Source organism: Diospyros lotus, chromosome 9 (genome assembly GCF_014633365.1).
Source record: "Diospyros lotus cultivar Yz01 chromosome 9, ASM1463336v1, whole genome shotgun sequence".
NCBI lineage: Eukaryota > Viridiplantae > Streptophyta > Magnoliopsida > Ericales > Ebenaceae > Diospyros > Diospyros lotus.
This window is the reverse complement of record NC_068346.1, coordinates 8,538,179-8,560,775: the sequence shown is the minus strand read 5'-3', so window position 1 is coordinate 8,560,775 and position 22,597 is coordinate 8,538,179. Positions and strand designations below refer to the sequence as shown.

At 37.8% G+C, this 22,597-nt stretch overlaps 2 protein-coding genes across 3 annotated transcripts in view; one reads left to right on the top strand and one right to left on the bottom strand.

Annotated features, from left to right (window-relative positions):
* The window catches only part of LOC127809538 (phosphoglucomutase, cytoplasmic), a 90,275-nt gene extending 86,063 nt beyond the window's left edge, over nucleotides 1-4,212 (top strand). The window contains exon 18 of the mRNA XM_052348403.1: nucleotides 3,896-4,212. Within this exon, the coding sequence (XP_052204363.1) occupies nucleotides 3,896-3,967 (72 nt within the window). The 3' untranslated portion in view covers nucleotides 3,968-4,212. The remainder of the gene's footprint in view (nucleotides 1-3,895) is intronic.
* LOC127809537 (pectinesterase-like) overlaps nucleotides 1-22,597 on the bottom strand; it is a 141,705-nt gene that overhangs the window by 63,835 nt on the left and 55,273 nt on the right. The window contains exons 3-4 of one of the 2 annotated variants that reach the window (XM_052348401.1): nucleotides 6,687-7,381; nucleotides 5,208-6,000 (exon numbers count right to left, since the gene is read on the bottom strand). The exons of the other annotated variant lie outside the window; for it this stretch is intronic. Of the exons in view, the coding sequence (XP_052204361.1) occupies nucleotides 5,309-6,000; nucleotides 6,687-7,381 (1,387 nt within the window). The 3' untranslated portion in view covers nucleotides 5,208-5,308. Of the gene's footprint in view, nucleotides 1-5,207; nucleotides 6,001-6,686; nucleotides 7,382-22,597 lie in introns of those variants that run through there. 2 annotated transcript variants of the gene reach the window in all.

Genomic DNA, 22,597 nt, shown 5'->3' with positions numbered 1-22,597 from the left:
ATCTGATCGATTATTTACCGATAGCACCCGTAAATGGGAGCGGGCCGTTACACCTGTGTCACCCTAAAACGGCACTTCGGGCGCTTGGCAAACAATTGGTTATGTAATAAAAGTGAAAGCACTATTCATAAGTGGGTGAGATGTTCTTACCAGGATTTACTGTAAACCAGGATGTCATCAAAGAAAACAAGGACGAATTTGCGGAGATATGGCCGAAACACATCATTCATGAGACTTTGGAAAGTGGCTGGGGCGTTGGTTAGCCCAAAGGTCATAACGATGAATTCGTAGTGGCCTTCATGGGTGCGGAATGCTGTTTTTGGAATGTCTTCATCCCGAACACGAATTTGATGATATCTTGATCTTAGGTCCAGTGTGGAGAAATATTTGGCACCGTGTAATTCATCCAGCAGCTAGTCGACAATAGGAATGGGATATTTGTCCTTGATAGTGATGTTATTGAGGGCCCTATAATCAACACAAAACCTCTAACTGCCATTAGCTTTTTTAACGAGAAGAACAAGTGATGAGAATGGGCTATTGCTTGGTCTAATTATCCTTGTGGCAAGGAACTCCTGCACTATTTGTTCTATCTTAGCTTTTTGATAGTAAGGGTAGCGGTAGGGTCGACACTTACTAGAGCTTGATTAGCTAGCAAAGGAATTGAGTGATCATGAGCCCGCCGCGGGGTAAACTTTTTGGGGCTGAAAAAACTTCCTGAAACTCGTGGAGTAGCTGGTTGAGTTGTTCAGAGGAACGGGAAGGTAGGCTCGGCTGTTCTACCGGAACAATTTGAAGGAAGAACCCCATTCCATTCAAGTGCATCAACTCTTTATCCCCTAGAGCTGTTGTCGGTGCTTGAGACATTCCCTAAAATTTGCAGGTCGTTCCATCCTTATTGAAAGTCATGGTCAGCTACTTGTAATCAGTTTCTATTGGCCCCAATGTCTCCAACCATTAAACGCCCAATACAGCTTGACAAGCTGCTACGGGAAGGACGTAGAAATCTGTTTGCACAGGACAACCTTGTATTTGTAATGTGAGGGATAAGCATTTACCAGTGCATTCTATTTTGTCGTGGTTAGCAACCATCACTTGAAGTGGTTTGTCACGAACTATTGGCAAGCCGAGTTTAGCCACCACTGATTGATCAATGAAGTTATGCGTGTTGCCCGTGTCAATGAGAACCATAATGTCTCGGTTCTTAAGTTTACCCACAACCCATAGTGTTTGAGGATGGTTGGTACCTATCATAGCACGAAAGGAAATCTCTTGCAGCAATTCCAATGGATCTGGTTCTGTATTCAAGTCGGTTCCTTTATCATCTTCCTCGCAAGAAGGGTTCAATCATTGGCAGCAAGGGTCATTGGCAACGGTGTCCAGGTAGGAACTTCTCATCGCAGTAATAGCAGAGCCCACGAGCGCGACGGTCTCGAGCCTCTTAGCTTGTTATTTTCTTGAAGGTAGCGGCAGAGCTTGGACTAGTTTTTGGCTGAGGCGGGGGACCCAAGAGTCCCGTGGTCGTGTCTACGGTGGCCTGTGGTTGTGGGTTGGTAGTGGCTGGTCGAAACATGACTCCCGTTTTCTTCCGTAGTTAGTTACGCTCCTCAGTCAACTTGGCAACTGCTATGGCTTCTGATAAGGTCCGAGCCTGCTTAACTTTAACGTCCAATCTGACCTCATCACGGAGTCCGGCGTTGAAGCATCTGATCAGGTAGTTTTCTGGGAGACCGTCGACTCGCTGTGATAACTTTTCAAACTCCGCCTGGTATATGTCCACCGTGGAAACTTGGTGGAGTCGGGTGAGCACCTCCGAGGGATCATCATAGTCGGTTGGTCCGAATCAGTGGAGAACGGCCTTTGTGAATTCCGCCCAGGTAAGGGGCCCTTTGAACTTGCTGAACCAGCGATGCCACTGTAAGGCAATTCCCCCCAGATGGAAGGATGCCAACTGAACCTGTTGTTGTGGCGAAATTCCCTTAAAATCAAAGTACTGCTCCGCCTTGTAGATACAACCATTCAGATCCTCACCGTTGAACTTTGGGAAGGAGAGCTTGAAATTAGTATGATTGGTCATTGCATCGAGGTTAGGGAAATTCTCCGCTTGTTGTGCGGGATGTGCCTGTGAAGTTTCTGTTGGAGCAAAAGGGTTAACGTCCCTTCCCTCTTGATTTCGTGAGTGAGCAACACGCAGGGCCTGTAGTTTTGTGAGGATTGTTTGTAGCGTGGAATGGACCTGAGCGATTCCGTCCTCGTGCTTTGCCAAGGTTTCCTGCACCTCTGTTTGGAACTCGGCATTCGTCTTCCCACGGGTGTCCATGGAACAGTGCTCTGATACCACTGATATAGGCTCTGCCTCTAGAAAGTAACAATGAAGTAAGAAAAAGAAGGGAATATAGAAAGAGAAGAGGGAGTTCAGATTATGAAACTTCTATTATTCATGTCCCAACCATCAACTACTCGATGGCTTTAAATATTCAAGTCAAGGGATAACGCATGCTGTAAAATTGCAACAATAAAACATAATCGGACACAAAAATAGCAACTAAAACAATGAAATAGGACCGTGTAAGTCCACGCACAATTGACGTGCTTATTCCACAATCTTCACAGCTTGACCGAGTCTTGTGCTATGACTGCTCTGACTTAGTCAAGTGAATGCAGCCGTATCATTCTTCTTGGATTTTCTTAGCCTCCTGTTTTTGCCTTTCTTCTGATTTATTTTTTTCTTTCTTCTCACTGCTAGATGCCTCGAAATTTTAAGTAGGCAAGATTTAAACAAATATCAGACCATAAATTTTAGCTGTGTGGGCATGTGGCCCTTAACTTTGCTCAACAATTCTGTTTGTGGAAATCTTAAAAGATTTGCCAAATGAAGGCCTTGTAAAAGAATTTTGATATGATCTCTTCCTGGTTATGCTAATTATCCAGTACGAGAGGTTCTGGGTCCTTCTGTAAGTTTGGTCTTGCCTCGCAGTCTGCCAGGGATTTTGCTAGTAAACAGTAGGTGAATTAAACAAGGAGCTGATTTGGATGCCAAATCATTGCGATATCATAATATATATTTTCATAATAAGACTGCAAGGAGTATCTTTTGGAGCTATCTTTGCTAGGCCAAAAGATACATAAACTGTAACAGCCAGATTCTCCTCTACACTGGAGATGACTGAGATTGACCCATAGGTGGGTGCCCTTTGGACCGCGCTATTACAGAAAATTTAACCTCTTTTGTTCCTTTCATACCTCTCTTTTCCCTTTTCCCTTTTCCCTTTTCCCTTTTCCCTTTTCCCTTTTCCCTCTCCCATTCCTAATTTTGTTGATGAACCTATCAATAATAGCCCAGTCTTTCGTGCAATATTTATTGCCCTTTTGAGTTTACCTCGCCCTAGGTCTTATCCTTACTGGACGTGATCAACTGCTTCTTCACCATTCAATAATTGAAGCTGAACTGCTGATCTTCTGCATGTTGCATATCCTAAATATTCCTATTAAATGTTAATGCACCTGAAAAATAATATTGAAGGTGTATTTTTTTTGTAGTCTGAGGTTCAAGGTCATTTCTGGAGAACGACTCTAATGTGTGATTTTGATGAGCTCATGTTGTTTACTTGTGCAGGACCATAAAAGGGATACGCTCAGATGTGTCCAATGTGATCAATGCTGATGAGTTTGAATACAAAGACCCTGTAGATGGATTGGAAACCCTTACTTCTGGGAGAAGGAGCAACCATTCGTCTTTACATCGAGCAATACGAGATGGATCCATCAAAAACTGGGAGAGATTCGCAAGAAGCACTTGCTCCTCTTGTGAGATACAATCAAGCAATATCCTGGCAAATTTGTTACCGCATATTTTCAGATACTTTGTTGCTAACTGGGGTGCATTTGGTTACAGGTGGAGGTTGGTCTCAAGCTATCTAAGATGCAGGAATTCACTGGCCGATCTGCCCCGACGGTTATTACATAGATTAATTAGTTCATACTACTACAAAGAGCATCAGGCTGTTTTCCACATTCCAAGAACTATTACCATACTAAGGCTGCCCTATATAATGCGCTTTATAAGTTTTTCGCCATGTTGGTGTTGTGGCGTTGCCTTGCCTCCATAATAATACGGGCTACTCGGCTAGACTCTTTGGTAAGCAAATTTTGTTCAGACTAATTTGAATGTGATTCCATCTCTTTATTTATAAGGTTGGCCCATTTGATGAAGTCAACTGATCATAACCAAACAATATGCACACATACCTATATATACAAGTATGTGTATCATCTATATATGGGTAATGCATGTAACAAATTTTGGAGTGTGTATCATCTATATATGGGTAATGCATGTATATATGTGTATCATCTATATATGGGTAATGCATGTACATAAATATAAGTACATGGAGTGTGTATACACACATATATATCTAACTAAATTTTGGAAAATATTTCATTATATATGCCAACTAGTGAAATTATTCTTTTGGAAAGTATTTTACGTGCAAATGAAAAACTAAAAAATAAGATGAAAATAATTGTGTAAAAAATACTTTCAAATGTAAACTATTTTTCAATATTAAATATTTTTAAAGAATAGTAATCTAAGCTAATTCCTTGTAAAATATAAATTGTAAAATTATGGTTACGATTGGTTTTGAATGAATAGGATAAAAAAATTAAGAATCAAATGACTTTCATTTCATTATAGTGTTTGGTATAAGACAGAATTGGAATGATTATTTCATTTCATTTCATTTCATTATTTTTATGAAATGAAATGATAAAATGTAATATGTTAACAAAAATATTCTTCTTCATTATAAAAATTAATAATCTTATCGATATAATATAATATTTAATTTCAAAAAAATATATAATCTTATCATTAAAAGTATTTTTAAAAAATTAATGTTAATTACTATTTGAAGGGTAATAATTAAGCGTTACTAAGTATATTTTATTTTTGAATAAAGTATATTTATTATATTTTATTTAACATTTATATCACCATTAACAAAACTCTTAAAAATGATTAATCAATCAAGTTAGAATAATAGATTCATATGATAGGCGGGTGGCATTGTGAAGCCATGGACACTGGACTCTCTATAATTATAAAAAATATTTTAATAAACAAAGTGAATATGTATTAAAAATATATAATCCTATCCGTATGTATTTCCTTTTCAATACAACATGCTTTGCTTTGCTATGCTTTTGGTACATTATTATTCAAACTAGCGGATAAAAAAATAAAAAATAAACCCACCCCAATTAGTACAACAACCAATTATATATGTTGCGTATATCATCACCATCACAGGCCAGCCGTGAACGGCACTCCCGTCGCCGGAATCCACGAGTTCCCGGCCAGAAAATTCCCGACCGTGAACTTTGACGCCTCCGCCGCGCTTGTTATAACATGGTACCCAGCCCACCGCACCCTGCCAGAAGTACTTGCCCCGGCGCCGGTGTTCATATACTCGCCATAATATAACGTACTCAAAGCGAAGTTTCCACTCCACGGGAGCCAACCCGCCGGATCAATCAAGCTGCCAAGAGAACACTTCATGAAAACTGTTCTTGAATACTGCTGCCATGGCCGACCCAGATAGCTCTGGAACGAAGCCACGACCGGAGTCAAGTCCGACGCAGGGGTGACGATGGAGTTATGGACAATGATCCCGGTGTTCTGGTTTGGGTCGGTTCTCGACTGAGCCGTGACAGTGTTCTTCTGGTTGCTCATCGGTTTTCTTACGTAGATGTTGCAGTTTTGGAAAACGGTGGCGGCGTTGCCGAAGATGAAGTCGACGGTGCCGTAGACATCACAGTTGCGGTAGAATTGGCGCTGAGAGTATACGTAGAGGGTGTCTTGGTAGCCCTTGAAGCTGCAGCTGTAGAAAACGGAGAGGTCTGAGCCGGAGCGGAGCGCCACCGCCTGGTGCTTTTGAGGGCCGGCAGTGTTCTGGAATGTCATGTCGCGAGCGATGAAGCCGTCGCCGGATACAGCTGGATGACAATGAAAGTAAATATATCATATCATTATTTTTCTTTAATTTATACCAAAAGAATAATCAGAATATGTAATGTGTTATTTTATATATATTTATTTATGAAGAAATAAAAATATATTATGTGGATGTATGTATATATATATGCGTAATAAAAGTATTGTTGCTATATATGTTGATTATATAAGAAAATTATAATAAAAGAAAGAACATAAATTTTGTCAAAGTAATAATAATATTAATTAATAATCCTAATTGCGGTGACAAATGGGATGGTGTAGTTTTGAGGGGCATGCAGGCAAGCTGTCTCCTTAAGGGAAGCCTAGATACCACAATATCAACGTCAGAGTAAGGGTTTGACAAGCAAGTGTGTTGTTGACTTTGTCATAAAGCAGCAACACACCCCAAAATAAAAATTACTTAACATATATTGATATAGATATAGATATATGTCATTTTACTAGTAAAACTAAAGGTGATAAAATGCATATATTGATATATGCATGTCAATTACTTGACTGAGTAATTGGCATATATAGATATATGTATTAGCATATATAATTAAGTTTAGGATAATGATATATATAAACAAGATAGTTATATACATATAATATTTATAACGTAAGTCTCAGCAAATATATATATGTATATATATAAACTTAACCGCTTTTCATTCAAGCTTACCAAAAGTTGCTGATTGGAAAGTGGTGGAGCCATCTTGAACGTTCCTATTTCCGGTGACAACAGTGGCATCGATCCCATCTCCGATGAACATCAAATTCTTCATCGACTTCTTAATCTCAACATTCTCACTATACACGCCCGCTTTCACGTGTATAACAAATCGGCTAGACCCACTTCGCTTAGCCGCCGCCGCCACGGCCTCGGTGATGGTCCTGTAATTGCCCGAGCCATCTTTAGCCACCACCAAGTCTGCTTTCACAGCCGAACCAGTCGACTGGAGCAGATTCCTGTCGCCAGCTGAAACCCATGCCGGGAAGCCGTCACCCAACAGCCGCCGGCCCCGAATCTGTTTATCGGAAACTTGCGCGGTGGATGAAGCCGCAACCACCTTGTTTATGGCCAGTGAATTGCTGAGGAGCTTTGAGAAGTCGCCCGACATGGTAGGGAAGGATTGTAAAAGAGAAGACAAGTTGAAATCATTGAACCCATTTTGGCATGTTTGGTGGTTGGTTATAGCCGCGCTGAGCCACGTCTGGGAGCTGGCTGGATCGGTGGAGCCGATGGATTGGTCCATGAGGCTAATCATGTCCTCATAGAGCTCCAAGCAATCAGCCCAAGCCGACTTGGCTCGCTGGTCGAACGAGCTCAAGTCCATCTCTTTGACAAGGCTGTGAGCTAGCTGTGCTTGGTTTAAGGTTGCCCCAAGGGCTGATTCTCGAACCCTAAACGCGGTTTCATCAACGGTTCCTAGAGTATGAGCATCGAGAAAAGAGTTGCAGACCTCTGGGTACGGTGTTTGGTTGCATATTGATGATTTGGTGGCGCAATGCACCCCGTCAAATGGCAATATCAAAACATGAATGCCCAGAAAGGCTAAGAAAATGGTACTAACTAACGTATCCATGATGGGAAAGTGAAAGTGTGAAACCCTTTGCAGTTTGATGAATAGATGGTGAAGGATCTCTAGATGATTTTGGTGACATAAAATGAGGAGTTTGAGTGCCCTTTTATAGGCCACAAAAAACTTGGCTTCGATGGGAATTTTGAACTGTACCGGATGGCCTACTAGAAGATTTTTCAAGGAGTTTAGGTCAGCGAAAATGCCATGGGCCATGCATTTAACCTACAATGCGTACGTGCGTACGTGGGAACAAAAAAATTTAAAAAAAAAGAAGGTTTTTTTAGGGTTTGTCTTCTAATGCCAAGTTGTGCTAATAATTTGCTTAGAAGCTGCAGAGACACGCCGTTGGTTTTTGAAACCCCACGCCATTCGTTGCTGTACATAATTTTAGTCGGCGCCACGTGGCATCCTCCATCACGATTCACAACATATAATTTCATATATATATATATATATATATATGCTGATTCACAAAGTCAAGATACGAAATTACAGCCAGTCAAAAAACTAACTAGCTGGTCAGCTCGTCAATTACACGAATGTTAATCTTTGAATCATCCTCCGCGTCCAATCCAAGTATGATGGTCTAATTTGGCATGTTTGTAGCACTTCTGATTCCAAGCCCGACTTTTCAGAAGAGTTCCTTCTTTGAGAATCCCATGCATATATTTCTATTAGCGTCCCAGTTTTCCAAATTGGATAACGTCTTCTTAGCATCTTCCGAAAGGTCCAAGCAGCCAAGCAGCAATATATTATTATATCCATATGGCATCACAAGGTCAACACCAATCAAAATCTTACCAAGTATTTAAAAACTTGAATAAAAGATTGAAGACGAGTAAGATAAAAGAAGTAGTTCCAATATGAGTTATTTTCAAACTTGTACCATCATCAAATTGAATTTGATCAGTGCCAGAAAAATCGTCACTTTGGATATTCAGATTACTCATATAATTGGTCAAATGATGCATCGCACCATTGTCGGGATGCCACTCGTGTTCAGTTGAATGTTGCTAAGATTGGTTGGAGGCTAGGTTTGCTTAAGGATTGGGGGCGAGGTGGTGGGGGATGAAAATGAGGATCAAAGCGTTTCCAACAACGGAAAGTCGTGTGGCCAGTATTTTTACACAATTGGCACCACAGACTGGTATTACCGCAGCCATCTCCACGACTGTCGTTGAATGAATTACCATCCTTCCTCGAGGAGCTGCTAAGTAGCTACGACCCTATCCTCCAAAAAAGGGTTGTTGTCAGGTGGCAACGTTGGCCGAAGGCATGGGCAAGGATAAAATTTGATTATTATGCTAAATGCGAGCTTCACACATGTCAAGAGCATGGAGTAAATTTCTTCCGAGGTGAGAGAATTATCACACTGAGATATCATAGAAACAAGATAATCATATTCTGGATCAAGCCCAACAAACAAATATGTGATAATATCATCACACTTCAGGGGTTGACCAACAATGGACAATTCATCTGTGAGACGTTTGATCATCATGAAGTAATTAGTTGCAGATTGAGTTCCTTTCTATAGAGTAGAGAGTTGAGAGCGAACATGTACTGCTTTGGCACGTGACTGTGATGCAAAAGCACAACTTAGAGCCGTCTAGACTTCAGCGGAGGAGCTGTAATGAGCAACCTGGGCAAGAATCTCATCAAAAAGAGAAGAATTTATGCAGCTAAGGATAAGATTATCCTAGGTTTCCCAAATATCATAAGCTAGCACTACAAAAAATCAGAGTTTTAAAACATTAAAATCCGTCACTAAATTTTTTAGTGACGGATTTAACGATGGGGGCCAACTCGTCTCTAAAGTTGGCGTCGCTATTTTAGCGATGAAATATAGCGACAGGGGCGTTTTGCCACAGATTCAACGATGGGAAGGAAGCCCATTGCTGATCAATGACAGATAATGTACCCGTCGCTGATCAGTGACGAGCAAGAAACCCGTCGCTGACTAGCGACAGGCCTCACACCCGTCGCTGATCAGCTATTTTTTTGAAAAAAAATAAATTGCGACGGGTTGTTTACCCGTCGCTGATCAGCTATAAAATAAAAAAAAATTAAACGTAAATAAAAATTTTAAAATTATTCATAATTTATATAAATAAAAATTTTTAAAATGTTAAAAAGATAAATTTTTAAATTATTTTCTATAATAATTTTAAAAGATAAAATAAAAATAAAATTATAAAAATAAAATTTTAAAATGTTAAAAAAAATAAATTATTTTCTATAATAATTTTAAAAGATAAAATAAAAATAAAATTTTTAACGTAAATTAAAAATAAAATTATAAAAATTTACAATAAATAAAAATTTATTTATAAAAAAATTCATATTTAATTATTAATCAAATTTTTTTTTATTTTCTATTTATTTAAAATAAAATTTATATATAAATGAAATTAATGATAATTAACAATTTATTTTAATTAATTATTATAAATTAAAAATATATTATTTTAAAAAAATTAAAATTCATATTAATTATTAAAATAACAAAACTGAATTTGTAAGTTAAATTAATTAATTTATAAATATTTAGTTACAATCATCATTATTACAATCATCGTCATTTTGTTCATTATCATAAAAAAACTGATTACTCGGTCCTGGTTGAATCGACAGTCCAAGTTGCTAATAAGACGGGCCAGGTTGTTATAATGCCATCATTTGTCTATTCATCTGTTCTTGTCACGCTATCATCTGTTCTTGCCACTGACATAACTGCACATTCTCATTTCTCACATCTGTCACCTTGGTCCGAGCAGAATGCAACTTCACGTTCATCCAAGACTCGGTGGATTGCAGCTGATTTTCCACCTCGACAACCTTGGTTTGAGCGGAATGTAACTCCTCGTTCATCTAGGTGACCCTCAATCTCATTTGTTTTAATTCCGACAACAAACCATATGACTTACTGGAACTGCTATCGAATCCAATAAGGAATGACTGCCTACCTTGAGAGTCGAGATCGTAGACACGACCCTTCTTGTTCCTACCAAAGACAACTTGATAAAAAATCTGACGTTCGTCGATTGTAGGTGGAGAGAACGACTCACTACCGTCGACTGATGCTGATGATGCCTCTGCACTTAATCTATCAAACGACTCCTATATAAATTAAAATATTGACGTTGTCAATTAATAAAAAAAATTATTAAATTGTAATGTTAATTAAATTATACAAAATACAATTACTGTGACAGCCTTTGATCTATTATCAACCCACACTTCTTGTCCTTGATTATTTTTTTGAGTGTGGGTTCTCCTAAAAATCTCAAATTCATTGGGCTCGCGGTCTAATTCCCTTACTTGCATGACAAATATATAAAATAAATAAAAAATAATATAAACCATTATATAAATTTAAAAAATTTACATTTAATTAGTAGAAAAACTAATTACCATCCTTCTTCGGCTCTCTATGAAAGGAATGGATCTACCTGTGTGGACTGACCCACCAGTCTTGGATGCGCGATTCTTTTTGTTTTGTTCTACTCTCTTCTTGTATTCATTTTCACCCCACTTGGCATGACATGCTCACCGCACCATTGGATCCATCCATTCCTCCCTTCTCTGCATCTCCTTTAATTTTGTTCAAATTATTTCTAAAACTTCTCCAACCAGATTTATTCCAAATGATCCATATACGATCACTCTCATCGGGTTGTCACTTAAACTTCTTCTACAAGAAATTAAAAATGAATAAATATGTATACAATTTTAAATTGAAACTTTCTATAATTAAGAATTACAATTAAACTTACGCTAAATTCGTCTAGTCACATCCGTCATGTTAATTTAGGCACGTCATCCCAATGAAGTCAAGCTTCAGTGTATCGTCTCTTCCAAATCTTGGATTGTACACCTGGTGGGCCAACCTCAAGGAAAAAACTGTAAAACCAATATTTATCATGTAAGAAATTACATTTATATGTAAAAAAATCACAAATAATTAATTAAAAATAATATATATAAAATACTCACTCATCACAGTTTTGATTGCAGGATAACTCTACTCGGTGATCAGCTCAGTCGGTATTAATTGGCTTAGATGGAGTCAGGTCAACATTCTGAGCAGGAAAAGATGTTAAAGGATGTGCATATGGTGCCGGCATAAATGAGTATGGATATGAACGTCCTATGGGATGAAAAGTAGACCTAGGATAAGGGACATAATGTGGTGCTGTCTCAGGTGGGTGGGATGTGGGTGGGACTGTAGTATAACCCATATAATATGGCATAGAGAGGAATGGTTGTTGGAACGGAGGCATGGGAACGAAAGTATATGGGTGCGATGGCTGAAGATATAAAGGAGTAGATGGAACAACATGTGTGGAGACAAAAGGAGAAGACTGTGAACCAACACTATTAGGATTTGGAGAAGGTGTGTCCCTATAAGATCGACGTCTTTCTCTACCCCTACTACCCCTACCCCTGCTTGGTTCGGGAGATGAATGTCCTGACATCTATTTTTGAAATTACATGAAACAAAAAAACACGATAAAACGTGCAAGGTCATAGACATTAAAAAATATAAAAAATATTATATCATAATATATATATTTAAATTCACATGTATTCATAAATATATCAATATTTCTTCTACAAATTCATCACTATCTATGTCAACAAACAATAACTCTTCTTTGTTATCTTCTGATATAGATTCTTCCTCTATATCATCATCTTCTTCTTACTGAATAATATTTGAAACATCTATTTCCTCAACTATCCCATCTAAATCTTGTAAACTACCTCTTTGATCAATTTGCGGGAATTCTGGTATTTCATCCTCCTAGAAAGGTTCTTCCATATTAGCCTTAGGAGCCATTATTGTAAGTCGTGCATTTGTTTTAATAACAACTATCCAATCACATTTATCACAGCAAGTGCTGGGGTACGACGCGTAATACACTTGTTCAGCTTGTTGAGCAAAAATGAAAGGATCATATTTCTTATACCTTCTTGATGATTGAACCTCAATCATACCATACTTTTCATTAATTTTGGTTCCCTTAGGACTTGGATCGTACCATTCAAATTTGAACATAACTACCCTTTTGATTAGTAGGCCTGCATATTCCAATTCAATAATATCTAAAAATTTTCTATAATAATAGGTCTCTAAGAATTCAACCCTTGTCCCAGGCACGCAAACACCAAAATTTTCGGTAGATATAGTAGTACTCCATTCGACGGTATGAAATTTATATCTGTTCACGAAATACATTGGCCAATACCGCACGTTTGGAGTCGGTCCCCATCCTATATTCTAAATTAATGGATCTGTAACAACTTGAGTATTCGAATTAATCTGAAAAAATATTTGAATCACTTAATGTATTTTTAAAATTTAATTAAAAAATAATCTAATATGAAGTAACATACTTGATGATGGAACCATTTAGGAAAATATTTCTCGATTTTTTTGTCTATTTCTGCGTTTGTGATATTTGAATATAGCTGACACAATAGATTGGTGTAAATGCTGAAAAATTTAAATGATATATCAATCATTTAATATGAACCAAGAATAAACTTATAAATATATTAATTTAAATTTTAATTCTTACTCGATATAAGGTTTGACCTCCGGAGTATTCAACAAGACATATAATTTGACGATTTCAAACTCTTTCTCATCCATCCACCAGATTTTCATTTCTCCGGCAGCATGACCTAGATAATTGAACACAAAAATTTGTGGATATAAAGAATCTCCCCCATCGTCATTTCGAGGGACTCTCGTTTTTCTTGATTGAACATTTGGTGCAAAATAATATGAACCAAATGTGGACGTCTCCTCAATTATATATGCCTCACATATAGATCCTTCTACACGAGCATTAATATTGCAAACCTTCTTCTTTAAAATGTTGAGAAACCTAAATCATTCGAAAATCTCCTCAATATAAAAGAATTTTATTGTCTTTAAAAATTAACGATTTAAATTATATCAAATGTATCTTTCAGACAGATACATTCATCTATATTGTACTGGTCCCCCCATCTTTGCTTCATAAACTAAGTGCACTGGGAGATGCTCTATTGGATTAAACCATTCGGGAGGAAATACACGCTCTAATTTGCATAAAATAATGGGTATATTTTGTTCAATGACATCTAGGTGTTCAATCCTCAATATTGTTGAGCAAATATCTTTGAAAAATTGGCATAACTTAGTGACCGGATTCCAAATTCAATCTAGTAATGCTGCAAATGTCGTTTGAAGAAATTACTCCATGAGAACATGGCAATCATGACTTTTCAACCCAAATAACTTTGTGTTTCTCATATCAACGTACTTACCTAATTTGGAAGCATATCCATTAGGGAGCTTAAGTTCTTTTATCCACATAAAAACACTTAACTTTTGTTCCCTTGTGAACGTGTATTGGGCCTTAAGTTTTCAATATTTGTCCCCGCCACGGTCTATTAGTTCAAGTTCTTTGCGCCTACAATATTCTTTAAAGTCCATTTTAGCCTTGACATTATCTTTAGTTTTACCTTTTAAATCCATAATTGTATTGAAAAGATTATCAAAAAGATTTTTCTCAATATGCATGACATATAAGTTATGTCGTATCAAATTATTTTTCCAATATGGCAATTCTCAGAAAATGCTTCGTTTTGTCCAATTGTGCTCAACACCATACCCAGGCATCGCACAGCCCTGTAACTGGAGAATAGAAGAAAAATTATAGACTCTCTGAAAAATGGTATCTCTAGTTAACCGTGGTGGTGGAGAAAAATTATCAACTCTGTTTTTTCTAAATGCACTTGTATTTCTCCATAATGCGTGATCCATAGGCAAGAATTATCTGTGACAGTCAAAAAATGACGTCTTTCCACCATACTTGTAATACGCCATGATTGTATGAGGTTGTCACGTAATTTCGATGAGTTTAGAACACCGAAAAATTGGCTTAATAGTAGTTATAAGTACCAAATCGACTACAGGGAATGCCTCGGGGTGAAATTGTCTAAGGAAAATGATATAGTTTCGATGAACGTTCTGAGATAGGATTTATGGTATCAAAAGAAATCAGATCAGGAACGATTTTTGGTACAGCTAAAATACAGTTGTCATTTAGGTTGAAAAACCGAATCGTTGTAGAAGGCTCCTGAAAAATCGACAGAACCCTAGGGGGCTCCGATTTTGTGTAACGATCAACCCTTCAGTGATTTCAAGATGAAACAATAGCCCGGTGAAGACACTAGGGAAAAATCGTCTATATCAAGTAAATTTAAATTATTAATTTTGTTTTTTTAATATTTTAATGTAAATTAATTTGAGGTTTAAGGGCATAGTTAGAATAAGAGAATTACCCAAGTGATATTATGATAAAATTGAAGATTTAATGTGTATTTTTTATAATTATATTAGTGTAAAATATATATGTATTATATAAGTATACGCGTGCTGTGTATGCGCGTGAGTGATATGCACCTCCATACTTCATGTCATTTCCTGCTATGCCATTCCCTGCAAGTGTTAAGAAAGATTTACACGCAAATCCCACGCCTTTGCAAATCCATGGCAACAAGTTGAGTGTGTCAGACGCAAGTGAGTAGGGCATGGCAATGAGGGAGCAGTTGGGAGCTTATAAATAACAGCAAGGAGAAGTGAGGGAGGTAAGGAGTTGAGCTTGGCCGAGAGCTTATAGTAGAGGGAGAGAGAGGACAATATCGAGGGAGAGAGGGCGAGGCCGATAGAGAGATCGAGAGAGAGAGGAAGCTAGTCGCATTGGGCACAACCACCATGGCCGCAAGCCGCGACCATGGCAGCCGAGCAGCAACCAACATGGCCATGGCAGCCGCGGCAGCAAGGGGCCAAGCGAAGCAGGGCGGTGGGTGAGTTGGTGCGGGGGATTAGAGAGGCCAAGGCGGCCGATGAAGGGGTGGGTGGAGGTGCGTGGTGGTGCTAGTAGCGGCGGCGGTCGCACGAAGAAGAAGACGTAGAGGCGGGACATGCAAGGGAAGAAGAAGAATAAGGAGGAGAAGAAGAAAAAGAAGAGAAGAAAGAAAGAAAGAAAGGCAGAAAAGAAAGAAAAAGAAAAAAAAAAGAAAAAAAAGGAGTTGCTGATCACACGCAGGGAGGAAGAAAGGAAGAAGAAGGTGAATAGGAAAAGGGGAAAAGAAAAAAGAAAAAGAAAAGAAAGAAAAAGAAAAGAAAAGAAAGAAAAAGAAGAAAAAATATGAAAAATTCTCGAAATTTTTTTGAAAAATAGGGTTTAGATATTTACTAATATTTTGGAGATTTTGGGCACGAAAAATGGTTAGGGCACGCATTTCAAGATCAAGGCACACATACCGAGGAAGCCAAATATGCTAAGTTAATGTGAGTAAAATTTCTTAGAAAATTTCAGAAATTCACGAATATTAATTTATGAATTGTCGTAGTGAAATATTTGAGAAAATATTTTAGAAATATTTAGTTTAGATTTATTAAGGAAAAATATGAAGAAATAAAGAGAAAATTAAAGAAAATGTAAGAAATTATGAAAAAATAGGTTTTAATGTTTATTTAAATAACTGTAGTGATTAGGATGTTTTGAGGCTTAAGTTAAAGTAGCTTGTGCGAATTTTGAGATCGGCATGCAAATCGAGGCGATGCATGTATTTCAAGGCAAGACGTGAATATCGAGATAACCCGATAAACTTGAAAAGGTAAGTGGTACTTCCCCACTAGACCTAGTTTTATGAAAAATGCTTAGTTTGTAAGTAATTTATGTTTCTCGAAAATATTTTCATCATATTGACATATTCTGGTATGCACCCATCACGTAGACTGCATACATAACATGACTATGAAATGCATAAATATACGTTGATATCATTGGTCACACGCATTGATACTGTAGGGAGTACGAACTGGCACCGCTAATTTACCAAAGGGTGCCCCCAGACACCCCGGCTTCGAAAAAGGTGGCCGTAAGAACGGTAGGTAGCATGAGGGGTGTAGTTGACACCTACGATGAAAGACATTGCATACACACATGATATAGCATTATGTACCCTTACTTAGATGGTTTATCATCTAACTTGGGCTTTGCCCCTGAAATATTCAAACGTTCCAGATGGAGATTGTAGCAAATACGAGGATAAATGAGGCATGAAATGGCACTTAGCAGAGTGCATGAGGAATGAAATGTATGTTATGTAACCCATGTATTTAAGTTTTGCTACTTTGAATTCTGATCATTTTGAGGAATGTTGATGTATATCCTTATGGTTAATGGAAATGTAAGAATTGATTTATAATCAATGTTAAGATATCAGGTTTTAATCATTGCTTCCGCATTTTATGTGTATAATGATTCTCTTTCGAGAAAAATGTTTAGAAATTCTGGGACGGATTCGAAGAATGATGTGATTTAGCATTAAGTTTGAAAGGGAAAAAAAATTATTGTCCCGAAATTATCCCAATTTATAACGCGCTCGGAAAAGCAGGGTGTTACAATACTTGAGGTTGAAAGCTTTAGTTTTCTCTATACAATATGGACACGCTAATCTCCCCAATGTCATCCAACCAAATAATATTCCATAGGCAAGAAAATCATTGACGGTTCACAATAGAGCAGCCTTCATGAAAGAATTATTTTTGGTTGATATATCATAAGTCAGAACACCTTCGTACCATAATAATTTTAGTTCATCAATTAAAGGCTGTAAGAACACATCTATCTTGTTTTTCGGATTTGATGGACCTGGAATAATAGCAATCAGAAAAAGAAACTATCTTTTCAAACATAATTCAGAAGGCAAATTATATGGCGTCACAATAATCGGCCAACAAGAATACGGCCGACCCAATTTACCATGTGGAGTGAATCCATCTGCACAAAGACCAAGCCTCACATTTCTAGGATCGGCGGAGAAGTTAGGATATTTCTAATCAAAATGTTTACATGCTTCCCCGTCAAACGGATCAGACAAGACACCAAGCTCTCTCCGACTTTCATAATGTCATCTCATGCTCGCAGCTGTAACCGTAGAAGCATATATTCTCTGCAGTCTTGGTGTAATATCCTAGTATTTGAGAATAATAATAATTAATTTTATATTTAAAATATTTTTTGACATCAATTAGAAATTATAATTGAGAAAACTAATGGGCTTAGACAGTGCCGAACTTGAGATTTGGGGGCCCTGAGGCGAAATGTAAAAATGGGCCCCCGAATCATAGAGTACATTTAAATTTTCTTTTGCCAGATTCATCCATCATCAATAAAGCCAAGTTAGCCAACATCAATCAATAAAATAAACATAGGCAAGCTATCAAATAATCCAAATCTCCGAATATATCACAAACAAAATGAAATGAAAATAATTCGTGAAAGAGAAACTAACCGCTGAAAGTGAAAGTTGAAGCTAAGCTAAGTAGATTTGGATTCTTCTGGAGAAGTAAATTTGCTTCAAGGATTGGACCGAATCTGAGGCAGCAAGCGGTCAAGCTGGAGCGATTGTCGACTGAGAGTGAGGCAGTGAGGAGCGAGCCACCGGTGACCGGCCATGAGGGTGAGCTACTGCTGACGCCGACCGAGTAGAAAAAAGCGAGAAAGCGAGGGCGAAGGGCGACGATCCGAAGGAGCAATGAAATGAGAGAGAGGCAGTGAGAGGCAAGAGTGAGGGCGAGCCACTGACCGACTGATGGTGAAGGCAAGGCGCGAGGATGAGGACGACGGAGGGACTTACAGAGCGACTAAGCCCGAGAGGGCTGCGAAAGCGAGAGCGAGAGGGCGAGAAGGGCAAAGGCGAACGTGAAGTTTCAAGGGGGAGGGGGAAATCGTGGGCAGCTGGGCCCTTACAAAAGGGGGGTTCCAATTTATGGGCCCCCAAATACATTAATTTTCATGGGCCCGTGAGGCAGCTGCCTCACGGGCCTCATGGAAGGTCCAGCCCTGGGCTTAGAGTTAGTGGGCTAACTTGAAAAATGAAATGTTAAGTAAATTGGTGTAAGCACCCCCGCCCGGATATCCCAACCACCCGGTATATCCGAACGAAAGCACTTATATAAGGGAAGAGAAATAAACACAAGACAAAAATACCCTAGCATGCATACATAAAACAAAATACAACAGCAGAAGCAAAACGATATACATGCACGCCCACGAGTATCCCGCTGGAACAGCGGTCATAGAATATATAAAAATATATACAAACACCTGTGCCAACAAATAAAAGATAAAAGGAACAACCCGGCACAGTAAAAAATGAGAGACAAAACTCCTAACAAAATATCAGAGACTACGGGGGCAAGCTAGATGTACATCCTACTGACACGGTTGGTTGCTAGGTGGAACGATCCTCGCCCTCGGCCTTTGCTTTACCCTTACCTGGAATGATGGAAAGCAAGGTGAGTCGCAAGACTCAGCAAGTTATAAGAAAAAGAAGACTATAAATTAAACAGAAGAGGAGATCACCCCCAACACAGTCCCACACGTACACACAAGTCATGTGATGCAACAATACAATAGTGCAGCATAATAAAAGCACATACTGGTCCTTGGGGCCCACAAAAGACACCCGGCACCCAAGTCCCATACCAACCTACCGCTGCCCTGAAAGGCAACATAGATCTCCACAAACCTGTGTGTGCTGTCCCGGGTCGGTACTCTCGTCACCCGTATGTCCATGTCGGTACTCCCGACACCCGAGCCATAGGCTCCCTCGGAACGGTCCTCCTATCCGAGAACTAATAATTACTAGTAACCATGCAATGCATATAAAAATGCAATGGCGTAGTGAGCATCAACGTGATACATTGGCACCCATACATCCAGGCATCAGGTCATGCTCCGTCCACATAGTAAACCACACACGATGCATATGCCTGTGCTGGATGCATCATAACCAAGCTAGGATGTCTGTGACCAAGCATAACCAGATCATGAAAACCCCAACATATAGCCCGTACCCATATGCACACCAAAACATGTAACAAGAATAAAATGATACCAGTCATGTTATAATCACGTAACGGCAGAGCTAGTCAACAGTGCTTGGCACAGGTCAATAGTTAATGTATAGGAGAGACCAGCCGATGGCCTAAGATAGACCATACAACAGTCACTCTATCACTGAACAGCGGATCCTTGCGCCCACTGCTCAACCGCTCTAGCCTATGAACAAGCAAAATCCATAATAATACCCGACAACTAAGAACCTAGCCCCGGGTGAATACGACATCATTCCCACAGGCATGGGGGTGGCGCAAACCCCCGTAGGCAATCAACAAATACAACCCTTGAAGCCAGCTTAATAATTTAAATTTAAATCAATCAACTAAAAATTCCATAATTAGTTAAACAACCGAAACGAACGAAGGGAGGTTAAATAAATTGGCAACGAACGAAACGTCGCAGAGAAAATAAAGAACTTGCCTTTACGAAGATATCCTTAGGCTTGATTTGACCCAATGAGGTAAAAATTATACAAACTGCAATACCCCAATAATTTACCAAAATTAACAAAATTGGGCTTTAAATGAAATTTCGACCGTATAGAATGTAGTACTCGGCTCCCTGAATTACCTGGTATCCGCGGATTGCGGTTAAAAGTGAGATTTTCTAAAAAAAATCTCAATTTCCTTTGATTTTTTGCTGTCTCGCACGCCGCTGCTTCTACCCAATTTCTCCTCTGTTTTTGCTTCAAAATTAAGCATTTAATGAGTACCGAGCGTTATTAATAGGGCTATTAAAATGTTGGACTTTTTTGCTTAATTTAAAAGGAGCAATAAAACTTGGTGGAGGGGCAGCCACGTTGCTGTCGCCACCTTCCTCCATATGGCATCATTGGCGCCTTCTCAAGTGCTGAAAAAATGATTTTCCAGCCAAAAATTAGCAAACAGGAAGTAGCCCCCTCCCCCCAAAGGCTTGATCCTATGCTAGCCAGCACACCTTGCGTGTGCCTGGCTTCCCAGCCAACTCGTACCTCATTTAATTTTGTGTTACCCCTTAAACTTAAATGTTAACTTAAGCTTGCACTCCAGCACCTCACCCACTGCACCTCACCCACTGCACCCCTCCAATTCCTTAATCTCTTAATAAATTATTATTATGATGCTTGATAATGAACTTTATTCTTACACTTAATATTATAATTGTTAATGTCATTATTCTCATACTTATTATCATTATAGTTATTAACAATATATTTTAATATCCCTTTTAAATTAAATTAACCCAATAACAATTAATTAAATTAAATTACGATTTACGGGTCGCTACAATGGGCTTAGAGTTAGTAGGCTAAGTTGAAATAAATAAATATTAAGTAAATGAGCTTAGAACTAGTGGTCTAAGTTGAAAAAAAAAAAAAAGAAAGATTAAGTGAATGGGTTTAGAATTAGTGGTCTAAATTGAAAAAGAAAAAGGCTAAGTAAATGGACTTATAGTTAGTAGGCTAAGTTGAGAAAAGAAAAAGGCTAAATAAATGGGCTTAGAATTAGTAGGCTAAGAAAGTGGGCTTAAATTTATGGACTAAATGAAAGAATGGTCTATTCAAAATAAGATTTAGTTGAAAATAATTAAAGTAATAATAATAATAATAATAATAATAATAATAATAATAATAATTAAAGATAGTGGGTGAAATAATGGAGAAATGTGGAGACAAAGTAAAGTGTGGACAAATAATCAAAGATAATGGGTGAATTAATGGAGAAATGTGGGAGACAAAATATGGTGTGGACAAATAATCAAAGATAATGGGTGAATTAATGGAGAAATATGGGAGACAAAATATAGTGTGGACAAATAATCAAAAATAATGGATGAATTAATGGAGAAATGTGGGAGACAAAGTAAAGTGTGGCCAAATAATCAAAGATAATTGGTGAATTAATGGAGAAATGTGGAAGATAAAGTAGAGTATGCACAAATAATTAAAGATTATGAGTGAGATTTAGTGAAAAATAATTAAAAATAATAATAAAATAATAAAAGATGGTGGATCACTACAATTATACTAAACTTAATTCAATCTCTATAAATAGAGAAAATTTGAAAGGTTGGAGGAATTGAATTAGAAAGAGAAATGTTGTAAGAAAGAAGGATTTGAGAGTAAGAGAGAGATTTGAAAAAGAGAAAGAAAGAATATAGAAAAAAATACCAAAAATTTCTAGAAAAATGCCATAAGTTGGGTTTAGAAGTTCGTGTGAAAATTTGTGGCAAAAGACGTTGGATACGCAAACCGAGATTTCATCGCAATATAGAAGAATATTGAATCACTCGGCGGGAAGGTAAGTTATTTTCAAAAATTTCTTTACAAAGTCCAAAAATATTAGAATGATATTTTAGATTTTTTGATAGTGAAATTGGAAGAGAAATGCATGATTAGTATTTATTATGGATTTTTGAGGTAATAGATGCTTGAAAATCAAAGAGAAAATGAGAAATAAATAGAGCATGGATTTTAAAAATTATGAGAAAATTTCTTAGGCTTAGCAATATTGTTTTAGAAATTATTGTGAATAGAAATTGAGAAAAATTTATGAGAAATTATTTATTTCATAATCTTGAGGAAATAATAGGAGGAAATTAGAAAAATTAGAAATTTGATTTTCTTAAGTAATTATGGTGTCAGGGTACGTCAAGGTTCATAATTGAGTATAATTGGAAGTCCGACGCAAATTTTGAGGCAAAATTACGTTAGGGGCAAAATTGTCTCTTTATAAGGTAAGTGGTATTTTCCAACTTGAGCAAGTATTATGATCTTATCATGTTGTCATGCCTTGTTATGAGTATGTCATGTAGATTGCATTTTACATGTTTTGATTTATGAAATATGCATATGAGCATGATGAGATTTACGATCATACGTTGCATGGGTTTGGGATTAGGTACTGGCTCCGTTATTTTGTCAAGGGTGCACCCATACTCTCCGGTCTGGCAGGGAGACTAGAAAAAGGGCAGGTAATCTTAAGGTGCAGTCGACCCAAATGTGAGAGTTATGATTTTATGTGCATTGTATACATACACGAGTATTAAATGTT